General features: G+C 46.6%; 1 protein-coding gene across 2 annotated transcripts in view; it reads left to right on the plus strand.

Moving 5' to 3' along the window:
* The window catches only part of TTC13 (tetratricopeptide repeat domain 13), a 1,386,998-nt gene that overhangs the window by 343,315 nt on the left and 1,027,316 nt on the right, over positions 1-16,367 (plus strand). For both annotated transcript variants that reach the window (XM_086927141.1, XM_086927142.1), the window contains exon 10: positions 9,826-9,967. In XM_086927141.1, coding sequence (XP_086783267.1) covers positions 9,826-9,967 — 142 coding nt within the window. The remainder of the gene's footprint in view (positions 1-9,825; positions 9,968-16,367) is intronic.

Consider the following 16,367-nt stretch of genomic DNA (forward strand, 5'->3'; position numbering starts at 1 on the left):
TGGCTTCACATGCCCTCCTAAGTTTAGCCTAAGACTGCTTTGTCCATGCTACCACTAGGATAGCGGGCCTATAAGGTTGACTTTACAACCATCACCATGAGGGTTGTTTGGACTGGTGCAAGGTGCTCACTAGAATAGTGAACATCATATACCAGGCCAACTTCTCACACGTGTGTCTTGCAGAAAGGAGAGAAAATGTTGTATCTGCTCTTCAGGAAGGATATACAATGCAGAAAGGACCAGACTAGCCACTCTGGCATTTCCTTAGTGGGCTGCAAGCTAATGAAGGGTAATTTAAGTTGGTGTCTGCAGGTGAGGCCCAACTGCATGCTGTGTTAGAGACCGGTACATTATTTAAACCATCAGACTGTAAAACCAAACAAGAGAGAGAAAGGCATCAAGAGTTGTGGGCAGAAGGAGGAAGGGAAATATGTAAAAAAGAGAAAAGGGAGAAAGCAAAGCTGAGAAAGAACCTGGAAGAGTGAGATAATGTGGAGGGGGGGAGTATGTTGGTGGATGAAGAAGGCAGGAGCTGAAATCAAATAGACAGCCTTGGTACTCAACAACCCAGCTCCGCCACAGATTCCCTCACTACCCACCCTTTTATAGTGCTGCTCAAGTCTCCATAACCACTCTCTCAGATGCATTTAATTTGTTATATAGCGCCACTCATACCAGTGCAGGGTGTCAGCACTTTACATCACTCACACTACACAGAGGCAGTCAATCATAGGTGTGTAAATCTGTGCATAGGAAATGTTACTTAAATCTACAGGGTGTTGGAGTCACATGTCATCCATACTTGTAGACAGTATTGTTTGAGTGTTTGGTCTGGATGTTGGAAAGTGGGTTAATAGTAGGGGCAAATGTATATCTGTCCCCGGCAATAAGGCCACTACCTCGGCTCAGTACCGGTCTTCGAAAATTATTCCCATGCTCAATTCGTGGCAGCTTGGCTGTGAGTAGGCGGGCTTAAATTCAAAGAAAGGTAAATAAAGCATTTAAAAGCACACATTCAGTAAATAATTAAGACACAACACACAATAAAAATCCAACACCAATTTATAAAAATAGGAAATATTTTTCTCTTTAAAAGGAAAAAAATCCAATGTTGGGAACCTGGGATGTGACTTTTTAAAGATTTAGCACTATATAACACACAGAAACTTATAGCCCCTTTTGGTACATCTGGTCACGCTAGACCTGCTCAAAGTCGAAGTTTTTGGCTCAACGCGATGACGCCCTGCGGGGCTACACCTTGCGGTAGGTCTCGGTCAAAGTTTTTACCTTCTGAATTAGAAACTTTTCTGGAGCTTTTCTTCCCGGGGTCTCATGTAGCTCTCACCCAGCCCTGATTCGGTGAGTGTTCGCAGGCTTGCCTTGTGACGAGCTCCCAGTCAAACTTATGGAAGTCCAACCTCTGAAGCTTTCCAGCGGTATGAGCCAGGGATCCAGGCTGGCACACAGTTGATGGTGGGTGGCTTGCTCTTGTGGTTGGTCCCGGTCACCTTTCCTACGTTCGGAATTAGAAACTTTTACAGAGCTTTTTCTTGCGGGTCCCTCAATGCTTTTCACTAGGCTAGATTCAGTGAGGGTTCGCCAGCTTGAGTTTCCGCCTACGCTTGATCAAACTCTGGAAGTCTGACCCCTGATAGCTTTTCAGCAGAAGGAACCTGAACGGCAGGCCATCTCATGGCTGATGGTTGCCGGCTTGGCTGGCCAGGGCGAGCCGGTCCACTTATGGAGCTTTTTTCCAAAGTTGCTCCAAACTTCTCCAAACCTCTGGAACTTCTTCCTGAAGGCTTCAGCAGTGCACACATGCAAGTGCAGGAAGGGCTGCTGGCCTCTACACTGCCATGCCCTAATATATACTAGGGACTTAAAGGTAGTTTCAATCCCCATGCCCTATTATGTACTAGGGCCTTGTAGGAGAGGTCATGCCAATCATAGGGGTAACCTAACACTGGTGCACCCTAGTGTATGTAGGTGTTTTCACTGTATTTGTAAGTGTCTCTGTCAGCATAGCACTGGCCCTGGCCCTGGCCCTGGGCCTGGTTAGGCAGAGCCCTAGTCAGTCAGTCAGGTGCCACCAGTACACAAAAGGTTGGGGAGTGCCCAGGACACAGGCTGGCTTTGCAACACTAGAGAAACAAAAACTCATAATTTAAAACATAACACCATGGTTGGGGGTTCTCTTTAATAATCAGAATTGATTTCCAGCCTAATGAACCCATTTTCCAACATTAGGATAATGAAATACTGGGGAAAAAGCATAATTTCTAATCTATACCTTGCATTTTTCATGCTGCTCTTTGGTGACGTAATAGCTCACTGTTAGGATTTTAACTGATAAACTGCAAATAGCAAAAGAACCTCTCAGACAAAAGCAGTAACTCACTGACCTATTTACATTATAAGCATTTGTGACCTGCATGGTACACATTCTTTGCAGCAGGCTTATTAACACACGGTGGCTACCTTACCATGAGTAAAAACTTCCACTAGCCAAACCTCTTATCTCTCTCAATAAGGAACATTAATCACCGAAGTTATCTTCACATTTTTATTGTTGCCTGAAAATTGCTGGTGACCAGAAATGCAGCAGCAGGAACTTTTCAAACCATAATGCACTTGCAAACATGACGCCCTCACCCGATCCGGCAACCTTTGTTTGCTTGGTGCATGAAGATGGAAGATTCATATACATGTTTTCTTAACATTTGGTCTGATTACGTATGTATGTATAGGCATTTATATAGCGCACTACTTACCCGTAGGGTCCCAAGGCGCTTCGACCGCTGCGAAACCCTTCCTGGCTTCCCTGAGAGATGGTCCCTTAATGGGTATCTCCAGGGTGAGACCAGGCATCCCCGGCGGTCTGGTGGGGCCGTTAGTGAAGATGAGGCAAGCTAATGCCCAGAGTTGCCGAGTGTGATCGCTGATCAGAGTGGGCACCGAGGCGAGAGAATTATCGAGTCCGCTGACCCTGGTCCAGAAACCTGCCGCGCCGGGAATCGAACCCTGGTCCCGGGCCGTCCTCTGCTCTCGGGTCTGCCGCCTCTAACCAGTGAGCCACACTACTTCATTACTATGTGAATGTAAATAACAATAAAGCATACATGCAAACTGTGACTACATGCCTGCTTATCTCAATATTTCACTTCAGATATATGCGATTCTATTTGTTTAACATGCGGTGATTTGTATAGGGTCACTTGAAAGTCCACAAGGTTGTCCCTGTCCCCCCCAGAATTTTAGTGTCTCCTACGCCCCTGCGACTACGCATGTCTGTGCAGCCATCGCAGGCCAAGACATTAAAATAAGAGTCACGTAATCGAGTCACACATATTCCGGCAAAGCAAAAGAATAAGAAATATCCGAATTTAAGGTGTAAGCCAAAGAAAATGTGCTGCCAGCAGTGTCATGGAAGACAGATCACACAACCCCCAATGTTGCGAGTTAACTCCGTTCTATATCACACTGATTTTTATGCTGCAACTTCCTGTGGTGCTGTAAAAAGATTCACTGTGTTTGCTGGTTTGACTCTAGTTTGTACTCTTGTTTAACTTTTTGGTCTGAAACTTGTCACGTTGGAGAGAGGAACCGATATACCCCCGTAGGTGCACGCACTAACCAGAACTACAAGAATCTCCAAATCCTTGTCTTGCCCCACAGCATACTGTTCCATGTGCACTCCAGGCTGCACCCCCTAGGAATCAATCAGCCTGAGGAAACAACATACACGCGCTACAGTCTCAGAAGCACGGGCACATTTTCTGCCGCGTCATCATTTTCTTTCCAATTCTCACATCCTGAAAACGGAGGAGCTGAAAGTATGAGTAAGCTGCATAAATTGCTAATGTTCTACAGCAGCTTACCTACTGTTTTTTGTAAGTCACCTTCACTCAGAGAAATCCCTGGTTCCTGTTCTTTGCTTGCAAGGGGACTTAGGGATGGGTTAGACAGAGCACTTATAGCAGTGCTTAATTTGTAAAATAGGGGCCAGGGCTCTAGTCAGACGGCCATTGCAGCTTTCACCACCCATTCCTCCTACCAGCACTGACAATAAGAGTACCAACACACCTACTAACCACCACACACTTAGCAGTGTGACAATTCAGACTATTTTAGGCCCACAAAGCTATACGAATGGCTTGTACCACAGGTATTAGTAATTTTTTTAAATGTAAATTAACTTAATAAACAAATGTTAGGTAGATCTCTAAATTTGGGCAGTCTGACACGTGTTGAGAATTAAGGGCCAGTGTTCAGCACTGGAAACCACCGGCTCAAATTAAGCACCGATTTATAGGAAAAGTAGGCCTGAAATGGCCGGTTCTGTTCCTTTCTTTTTCATTTTGGTGTCATTTCGTGCAGTGCCCACTATATTGCTGTACACTCACCTTTGAGCACAGAGGGTATTGAAACCTATGGTTATGTCAAACAGGACAGTACTTGAAATAGAAATATAGAATTGCCAGTATTCCCTATCACACATTATTGCACCAATGTGAGAAGTACTGGTGCTCTTTCAAATAAAAAAAATGCAGGTACTCAGTACTTGATAATATCTGCCCATTATAGCCCTGTACCTACAGTATCTGCCAATGTTATCCTTGTTGCAAGGTGAATAACCTGTTAGCTACCCATGATGCCTATATTCTGATTGAGTCTCGCTCGTTGCTCCTTTGATCAGACGCAGCCAATCACCTGAAAAATAGAAAAACTAGAAAAATTGCAATGACCCAAGCATAGCTGAGGTAAGTGGACATAAGAGTAAGATCAGCTGCTCTTCTGTCCTCAACATGCCATTTTCATTCGTGCTAGGAAATAAGTAAATTCGTAGTAATAATGACAGGGAACAGGGACCACTCATAGTTTCCCTTTTGGGAAGCGGGCTTGAGCCTTGAGTACGTGCTCTAGAGGGCGCTGTGCCGCTAAAGAATTAAGAGTTCATGGTTTTTAGGTCGAGCAACCTATCTCAATGCGCATGCGCATTGAGCGGGAGCTCGATATATAACGTCTTAAACAGACTTTACCTAACTGGGCGATTTGGTGCTGTGCCCGTGGATGTTAGGTCAATGCGCAAGCGCATTGACCTAAAATGCGCGTGCACATCACCAAATCGCCGTCTGTTCCCTCGCCGCACTCCTCCCACACCTTTGAAGTGAAGCTTAGCTTCACTTCAAAGGCCCCTGCTGCTTTCACACCCTCTCCCCACTCCGCCCCCTCCCCTGCCCGCCGTGTCGCATTTCTCCTCCCCCCCTTCTCTGCCTTCCCTCCGTCGCTCGGCCCCCTCCCCTCCCTCTGTTCCATCGCAGAATTAACTAGCAGCCCACGCAGAAAGCAATTTAGTTAACACAGATGACTCGGTGTGTTAGAGTTTTATTGTATACCCTTTATTTGCTCATTGAATGTGCTTTCTGTGGTGGCAGGCTCTGTCAATTGTTATTCTGTGCCCTTCTGTGGATCCACAATTGTATTCCTACTTCTGTTTGTGTAATGTCTCAGTTTTTGTGTTTTTTACACAATATGTTCCCTCTTCTATAAATTCCCTTCACCTAGCAGCCTTTATCCCACCTGTCACCCCCCGATGAGCCGACCAACGCTTAAGCATGAGTTGCCGTGATTCCCTGATTCACTAAACCTTCTCTCTTTCCCTCGAAGTCTATCCTATGTATCACGGACATGATGTCCAATACCCGATTGTTTTCTTCCGCATATTTTTTGCCAAACTTCAGCGACCTTTTTTGCAATGGATAAACCTGAATTACTGTTCAAACATGACACTTACCTAGCTTCACTCCATGAACATGGCATGAATGAGAGAGAGAAAGAAAGCGAGCATTCGCAAAGCCAGTAACCGAGCCTGTCATCCTTCTGAGGTTGGTAAAGTGAGTGGTAAAAGCAACATCTGTTATTTTACAATGCTTATTTTATTGATAAATTATTAGGGTGCTTTCAAACACCAGGTCTCGTATGAAACGCTCTCTCTATATGTGCAAGCATTATAGGCATACATGTTTATTACTGCAGGTTCCTAAGTAATGCGGCGCAGTTTTACATATGGGTGTGTGGGTCTCTATAGGTGGCACAGGCTGATGGGTGCTATGGCGACATCTCTCTTTTCCATCGCGTCGTCACTGCCATCTCTTACCTTCTCCCATGCCTCTCTCTCACCCCTCAGACCTTCTCCCTACCCCCTCTCTCTCTCTGTACCCTTTCTTTTTATGGCCCCTCTCAACGCTCTGCAGGCTACAGCACCAATGCCCCGTTGGGCGCTTGGCCTGCCTTCTCAGCCTTCCATGGAGCACGACGTCCAGGCCACCCCTGCAGCACGGTCCTCAATGGCCTCTAACTCACAGCAGGATGCTTGGTTTTTTCGGGATGGCTTCGACCGTTGGTTGTGTAATGTACTCTTTGTTCGAAATTCCGGAAGAATTGGATCTGTCTTAGACACAAATACAGACACGAATTTAAATGTTATTGAAATAAGATCATCTTTTCTCTGTCACAAACCCTTATGGAACCCACAGGACCACCACACCCACCACCACTACATCCACCACCACCACCACCACCGCATCCACCATCACCACATCCACCGCATCCACCACCACCGCATCCACCGCATCCACCACTACTTCCACCACCACATCCACCACAACATCCACCACAACCACCACCCCATCCACCACCACCACCACCACCGCATCCACCATCACCACATCCGCCGCATCCACCAACACCGCATCCACCACCACATCCACCATCACCTCCACATCCACCATGACATCCACCATGACATCCACCGCCACATCCACCACCACATCCACCACCACATCCACCACCACCACATCCACCACATCCACCACCACCGCATCCACCACCACTACATCCACATCCACCACAACCACCACCCCATCCACCACCACCGCATCCACCATCACCACATCCACCGCATCCACCACCACCGCATCCACCACCACATCCACCATCAACACCACATCCACCATCACATCCACCACCACCACATCCACCATCACCTCCACATCCACCATGACATCCACCATGACATCCACCGCCACATCCACCACCACCACATCCACCACCACCGCATCCACCACCACCACCACACCCACCACCACTACATCCACCACCACATCCACTACAACCACCACCCACCACCCCATCCACCACTACCACCACCACCGCATCCACCACCACCACCGCATCCACCACATCCACCACCACCACATCCACCACCACATCCACCATTTATTTGCAAGTTTGTACCGCGCTGGCTTCACTCCCGGAGGAGTATCTCCGCGCCTTTGGCTTCTACAAAGAATTAAGAAGAAGGGCTATTGCAGATGTTCTCATCTACTGTTTAAACAGGAAGGTCTTCAACATTTTCCTGAAGGGAACCATCACCACCACATCCACCATCACATCCACCATCACATCCACCACCACATCCACCACCACATCCACCATCACATCCACATCCACCGCCACATCCACCGCCACATCCACCACATCCACCACATCCACCGCCACATCCACCACATCCACCACATCCACCACCGCCACATCCACCACCACCGCCACATCCACCACCACATCCACAACCACCACATCCACCACATCCACCACATCACCACCACATCCACCATCATCACCACATCCAGCATCACATCCACCACCACCACCACCACCACATCCACCATCATCTCCACCATCACCTCCACATCCACCATGACATCCACCGCCACATCCACCACATCCACCACCACCACATCCACCACATTCACCACCACCACATCCACCACATCCACCACCTCCGCATCCACCACCACCGCATGCACCACCACCACACCCACCACCACTACATCCACCACCACATCCACTACAACCACCACCCCATCCACCACTACCACCACCACCGCATCCACCACCACATCCACCATCACCACCACATACACCACCATCACCACCACATACACCACCATCACATCCACCATCACATCCACCATCACATCCGCCACCACATCCACCACCACATCCACCACCACCTCCACATCCACCATGAAATCCACCGCCACATCCACCACCACCACATCCACCACCGCCACATCCACCACCACATCCACCACCACCACCACATCCACCACCACATCCACCACCACCACCACATCCACCACCACTTCCACCGCATCCACCACCACTACATCCACCACCACATCCACTACAACCACCACCCCATCCACCACTATCACTACCACCTCCACTACCGCATCCACCACCACATCCACCACCACATCCACCATCACATCCACCACCACATCCACCACCACATCCACCACCACATCCACCATCACCTCCACCACCACCACATCCACCACCACCGCCACATCCACCACCACATCCACCACCACCGCATCCACCACCACTGCATCCACCACCACCGCATCCACCACCACCACCGCATCCACCACCACATCCACCACCACCACATCCACCACATCACCACCACATCCACCATCACCACCACATTCACCATCACATCCACCACCACCACCATCATCTCCACCATCACCTCCACATCCACCATGACATCCACCTCCACATCCACCACATCCACCACCACCACATCCACCACCACCACATCCACCACCACCGCATCCACCACCACCGCATGCACCACCACCACACCCACCACCACTACATCCACCACCACATCCACTACAACCACCACCCCATCCACCACTACCACCACCACCGCATCCACCACCTCCACCGCATCCACCACCACATCCACCATCACCACCACATCCACCATCACATCCACCATCACATCCACCACCACATCCACCACCACATCCACCATCACCTCCACATACACCATGAAATCCACCGCCACATCCACCACCACCACCACATCCACCACCACATCCACCACCACCACCACATCCACCACCACCACCACATCCACCACCACCACCACTTCCACCGCATCCACCACCACCACATCCACCACCACATCCACCACCACCACATCCACCACCACATCCACCACCTCATCCACCACCGCATCCACCACCACCACATCCACCACCATCACTTCCACCACCACATCCACCACCACATCCACCGCCACTTTCACCACATCCACCACATCCACCACCACCACATCCACCACCACCACATCCACCACATTACCACCACATCCACCACCACCACCACATCCACCACCATCACCACCACATCCACCATCACCACCACCACCACATCCACCACCACCATATCCCCCAGATCCACCACCACCACATCTATATGTGTGTGGCTCTGTGTGTGTGTAGGTGCAAATGCAATGTTCTTGGATTTTCGTCACAATAAAATACACTGAACATAATCTTCACAAAAGTTATTTACAAACGTTTAAGCTATTGCCATTATAAATTACAAAAACTTTTATTTAAGTATTATTTACAAAATTAAAAGCCATTGTTATTTGTAATATCAATACATCTAAGTCACGTAAATACAACACACATTGCATTACAAATGCTATAGGTGTCACATTTGCAAAAGTCAAAACTATTGACATTGTAACTGACAAAGCTATTAATTTTGCTACTTTCAAAACCAACACATAAATAAAAAAAGTGTCATTTACAATACCAATAGCCAAACTTTCATAATGCGAGACCTATTGCATTTCCAATGCTTGTTGAAGTTACCGAGCATTCTATTTTTATATTTGTATTATAATTGTAATTGCATGTAGGATTCTAAATTCAAACTCGTTTTTGTCGCCTTCAGAGAGCTTGGACATTTTGATGCAGCAACAGAGAACTTCCAGAAGGCTTTAATGCTGGACCAGAATCATGTCCAGACGCTTCAACTCAGGGGAATGATGCTTTATCATCATGGAAGCTTGCAGGAAGCACTGCAGAATTTTAAGGTAGGTCAATCCTTCAATATGAAGATTTCACCGGAAGTTTCATGAATGCGCAGGTGATAACATGCGCTCCAAGACACCATCAACTTTCTTTTTATGCTTTATCCTTAAATGCAAGTTGTGTTATTAAGAATAAAGGAAAGGGAAATACTCGCATTTACATTATTTTATTAGACCGTTTAGATATCGGGTTATGGAAGTGCATTTTATTCCTGTGTCAAGATAGGGAATGGCTGCTTATACTGTTTTCTTGATTGCAATGTGAGTTTATCATTTCTCCACAGGTGAGCTGCATTGTTCCTTTTATTTTGTTTCCTGTATTTTGCAAGTGTTAATCCCCCTGTGGATGCATTTTTCGTTGCAAGCCATTTTGGTGTATATGTTTTTTCAGTATCGTAGTGTAAATTCATCCCGTGACTTAAACTTCAAACGGACGACAAAGAATTCTGGATTGCCAGATTGAAAGGTGTGTATTCACTCATTTCCCCAGCCCACACTTTCTCTCCTGCTGCCCCGATGGTGTTGCCTCAAAAATCACAATTAAAGCCCTATTTCTTCATGGGTCGCCCCTTTTAGAGCTGTGCAATAGTCTATTTTTTGGGGCCCCTTTGTTTCATCATTTTTTTCCAAGCTCATTACTTTCCCTCTAAATATGCAGGAAACGTAGTTATATTTTTAGCCATGAACACTTGTACTGATTTATAGTCTCAACCAGAATTATCAGTAATTATTGCTTTCTTTCCCATGTTTGAGTGTGAATTGTATCACATATATGAATGGATGGAGGTATAATTTCTAGGAGTGATATGCAAAGAAGATTGTCAACCTCCATATGTGAATCCCAACTATGTTTCGCTAGTCAAGGACATGACCAGAGTACCTGCCCGTTGTTCCTTTGTGCTGTGAACTTCCACCATTAAGAAACTGCTTGTCACTTTCCTCTGAAATTCTTTGTACGATGGAGACCTTGAGTTTGCTATAAGTGGTGCATTAGTAGCAGACACCAAACTCATGGTGACCTCTTCCTGCTCTGGTTCAATGGAATATTTTGTTGTGCATATGATGTTTCTAGAGCTGCTTTGCTGCTAGGAAACTGCTCATCACTTTCCTCTGAAATTATTTGTACGATGGAGACATTGAGTTTGCTAATAGTGGTGCGTTAGAAGCAGACACCAAACTCATGGTGACCTGTTCCTGCTGTGGTTCAAGGGTATATTTTGTTGTGCATTTGGTGTGTCTAGAGCTGCTTTGCTGCTAAGGAACTTCTGTATATACTGCCTAGCTTGTAGATAAACAGTTAAGAATTAGGTAATCCAATTTTCTCCCCAATTGCCTTAAAACATTTTATCTGTCCTTTATTTATAGATTTGTTTGGGAACCTCACCCTCGCCTCCTTTTTGATTGAAATGTGTTAAGCAGGTCCTGTCTCTCCTGCTAGTAATTCAGGATTTAGCAGAGGCCGCCCCGAAGGGGGCCTCAAAGCCGGCGCCTTAACAGCTGCCCGAGCCCACAAGGAACTAATCCGGTTTGTGCAGGTTAGCGCCACCAGGAATTGCCACGCTGAGAAAAATGCCAGAGGTCCTCCCCAAGAACAAAGGGAAGAAGGGAGGGGGATATAAGGCAACGCTCCCCCTGGGCAGCTCACCTTTTTCATCAGGGAGCTGGGGGAGTGGCACCAATGATTTTTGAGTGCGGGCGAACAGCGCAGCGCGGGAAGAATTTCAGAAAGCCGCTCCGCTACTCTCGTGCCGGTCCAGTGCCGACCGATGTTTGCCCAGTTCACTGTGCCTTTTTTACTGATAACCAGGCTCCACGATCATGTCTCGCCGGGATTCCCCCTATGGGTGCCCACCAGCAGAGGACGGCCACAGTTTTGGGGGCAACGCGACTCTGGCTAGCCGTTTCTAGGCCACAAAAAGGTGATCACCGGACTTGGAGTGTGATCCGCAAGGCTGAAATATGGAGGTCCACCAGCGGAACCAGGAGGGTGCCGGGGAGCGCAGCCACAAACGCAACAGTGCCAACTCAGGATTCCATCCTCCCAGAATAAGAAGCAAGTAGAATTGAGGGGGTAGTATGTCAAGAAAAAGGTCCAATGGGGCAGAGAGGGCTACAATAAAAAGGCGCAATTAAGTGGTGCACCGGAAATTAAAAGTTGCACAAATGCACTCCCAAGAGTGTTACAAGGAAAATATTTTTTAAATATCGCATATTAGTAGGCGCTATTAAGAATATACAAAGGTTGTGAAAACATGGCAATTCTTTGGGCGCGCATATGAAGCTTAAGATAAAAAGGTCCAATACAAAAATTTTGGAAGAAGGAAGGGTTAGCGGTAAACCAGTTGAGCATAACAAAGGAAACTTTCCAGTAATAACACGGTCTAGTGGGGACATCTGGGATACTGGTTTAGCAGAGGTGCTTACCAGGGGGAGCCTGCCAGGAGAACGAGTGAGGGTGAGGATGGTATTCATGAAAATTATGTGTATCGCATATCCACAAGTGGTATCCGACTATCTCACAATTTAGTTTGATTTCATGTGTGACCCACGGTGAGAGAATAGAGTGCCATAAGGCTCCGAACAGGACACAAGCGTGCCACCACATGAGGGCAAGGGCGGAGCAGAGCACACCATGGTGTTTGTGGGGAAGATTGCCGTCAGACCTTACCTGACGTCAGCCTCCCGGAGACACAGCTAGAGGTGGGTATCCTAGTGCTCGAGTGGCACTACAGCATGGGCAGGCCAACAGAAAGAGCAACGGAGGCGCAAAGAGACGACACAGGGTAGGGGGAGCCGCAGGAAGACGGAAGCCTCCCTGGCGGCGTGGCGGAAACAAAAGGTGTATTGGTTTGGTTATGGAAACACACAGACAGGGCGGTGTGTAGAAGGCAGGCCACTCACTCTGGGATGCCTCACAGCTGGTTGAGTACGCCTGACGAAAAATCGGGGTAGCAAACGGAGACGGCACTCGCATCCCAGCCCCCGCCAGACGGCAGAGCGCAGGAGAGACTAGCAAGGTAGCCAGTTGTGGCCTGGCTCCGGGAAAAGGCTACCCCCCACACGCAAAGGGGTGTGGAAAACAACAAAGTACAAGCTGTCAGGGTGATTTACGACCCTAGGATATGCAAATGAGCAAAAGACAAACCAGTGATTTATGGCCAGCTGATTATTTATGGCTGAAGATTTATGATGCCCATGCAGAATGATTTATGACAACAAAATGATGACAGATTTGTGACCGAATGATTTATGACATCCCGATGATTTATGACCATGATTTATGGCGGCCGATTTATGGCAATCAGGCTGAGCAATTTATGACAAGATGATGACAGATTTGTGACAGAATGATTTATGATGCCCGATGATTTATGACCCACGATTTATGATGTCCAAATGACACTGAGCGATAACCAATTGTGATAATGATTTATGACCCCGACCTGAGAAGGTGTCCTGGGGAGTTGTTCAAATATGACATATGTAATGAGTAATAAAACTGCGGCCAACAACCACCACAAAAACAATGACTGTTGGCTGTGTGTAGTAATACAGGTACAGGTATGGTACGGTTCCGACAATGGGCGCAGTGTGGCCGTTCTAGCAGAGGCCGCCCCTGAAGGGGGCCTCAAGGGCCTGCGCCTTAACGGCCGCCCGAGCCCACAAGGAACTAATCCGGTTTGCGCTGGTTAGCGCCACAAGGAATTGCTGCCTGGCGAAAAGCGCCCGATGCCCTCCCCCTATCCCCTCCCTAAGAACAAAGGGAAGAAGGAAGGGGGAGGGGAATATAAGGCGATGCTCCCTCTGGGCAGCTCACCTTTTTCATCAGGGAGCTGGGGTAGCGGCACCAATGATTTTTGAGTCTCACCTACCCACACCTACAACAGCCGCGTCGCAGTGCTGACAGGGACGAAAAGAACTAAGCGTGCAACGATCGGCGATGGAGACACACCGGGCAGTGTGTGGGAGGAAGGCCACTCACTTTTGGATGCCTCACAGCTAAGTGAAGTGGTCTAATAAGAAGGGGTAGCAAATGGAGACGGCACTCGCAGCCCAACCCCCGCCGGACGGCAGGGCACAACAGAGTCCAACATGGTAGCGAGCTGAGGCCTAACTCAAGGAAGAGGCTACCCCCATGCAATGAGAGCGCAAATCCAACCAAAAGGGGCGGAAACAAAAGGTGTATTGGTTTGGTTATGGAAACACGCCTACAGGGCGGTGTGTAGAAGGAGGGACACTCACCCTGGGATGCCTCACGGCTGGGTGAGTATGCCTGATGGAAAATCGGGGTAGCAAACGGAGACGGCACTCGCAGCCCAGCCCCCGCCAGACGGCCGCGCGCAGGAGAGACTAGCAAGGTAGCAAGTTGTGGCCTGGCTCCGGGAAAAGGCTACCCCCCACACGCAAAGTGGTGTGGAAAACAACAAAGAACAAGCTGTCAGGGTGATTTGTGACCCTAGGATATGCAAATGAGCAAAAGACAAACCAATGATTTATGGCCAGCGATGGTTTATGGCTGATGATTTATGATGTCCATTGAGGAATGAGATTCTAATTACAGCACACCAAATAGTCAAGATTTCTTCAGTCTTTGTTTGTGTATTACACCAATAGAAACTCTAACTATTGTAACCAGTAGAGTAGATTTGATAGCACAACATTAGAACAACATAAGGGTCCAAATAATCCAATGTAGAGTCAAAAAGAGTCCTCTTCAAATTTCGTTAGTTTTGTTTTCTCCTTTATTCAAATTTCATAAAAAAGGTTCTCCCAGCATGAACATCGCCAACATGCGTTTCGTCTCCCACAGAGACTTCATCAAGGCTGGAAATATTAAACAATACATGTATATTACAATCCAAAGTACTAACATATATAACATATTAACAGTACAAAACATTATATACAAAGCACATAGGTAGGCAAAAAATATATTTCATAAATTACAGCACACGCGTGATAACACAACCCTGTGTTAAATCTAATAAACAGAATATATATATATATATATATATATATATATATATATATATATATATATATATACACAATCCTAATAAAAAGATGTATCTTTTAGGAAAAATACATACTTATAAGAGATACATTGGGACTAAATAAGTCCAAAACCAGGTGTAGGGTCCTATATGTGGCCAAAAGGACTCACTATGACAACGTCAATAGAGTATATGTAAAGTTATAAATAAACACCCACCATGAAAAGTTGTGAGAAGATTTCTAGTGGTCCTCCCAATCAATAAGGACACAACGTAGTGTATTATCAGTGGAGCACCTAGAAGAATACAAGTAAGAGTAAATATTTGCAATTAAGATCTAATGACAAGGGAAATTGTTTGAAATACGTCTCACAATACGAATAGAACCAAGGACAACAATTAATTGCGAGGAGATATCCATCAATATAAAGCCGTTCAAAACTAATGAGTACAAATATTGAAACCACTCTCATAATAAAGAGAATTGCAAGATCTAATCACAGACTGGATGAAAATATTAAAAAAGGCTAGTAGTCCTATATATGGACAATACAGATTAGTCACTCTAAACCCCAAGATGTATGAGCAACAGATTATTTAAAATATGGTAGTCAGCAGCAGAAACTCACCATATTGTAAGTAAATGTTTAAACACAAAACTGCGTTCAATTCAACATGTGGGTCGATCGAGATTTGAAGATGGTCGTGACATCTAGCATTGATAAGAAGACGTAACTAGACAAATAGATGTGGAAGAAGAGATATATAAATCCTATCATCTGGTATGGTATAATTCACAGTAGCATGCATGAAAGCAATGAATCAGTGCATTTCTCTAATAAGCGACATAACATACTAATATAAGAAAGACCCACGCTCAACATTGCATGTAGAAACCAAAACGTTCTAGAATGATATTGCACATTGAACAGCGTTTATTTACTTTTGAAGCAATCGCGGCACCCGTGTTTTCGCTTAAGATGTTTAAAGCTAAAGCAGGGCATGCCGCCATTGCAAGAAAAGTAAGGAAACTGGAAAAAAGACATACAGCTCCGTTCACCAATCTCAACAAACAAAAGAAAAGTGCGGCCATCGTTATTCCAGCGGAGGTGTGCTGCGCTGGTTAAAATTCTTTAAAAAAAATAAAATTTTAAAAAAGCGTTGCAGAAGAGCGTGTCCTCCTTGCATCAGCAGGCAGGAGAAAGCCAAGTAAGAAAATAGTGCTTAAAGGCAGTAGTTAAAACATACTGAGTAACAATACATGTAACAGGGAGTGTCCTCATGGGAGATTACAGGAAGAGAAAAGGCAATACTACGGAGGGACTACTAAGGTTATTGACCAATGGAAAGCCACTGTTTACAAAGGACAGTGACAGGAGCCAATTAAAAAGAGGGGCGGAAAGTGGGCG

Source organism: Lissotriton vulgaris, chromosome 6, assembly GCF_964263255.1.
Source record: "Lissotriton vulgaris chromosome 6, aLisVul1.2, whole genome shotgun sequence".
Classification (NCBI taxonomy): Eukaryota; Metazoa; Chordata; class Amphibia; order Caudata; family Salamandridae; genus Lissotriton; species Lissotriton vulgaris.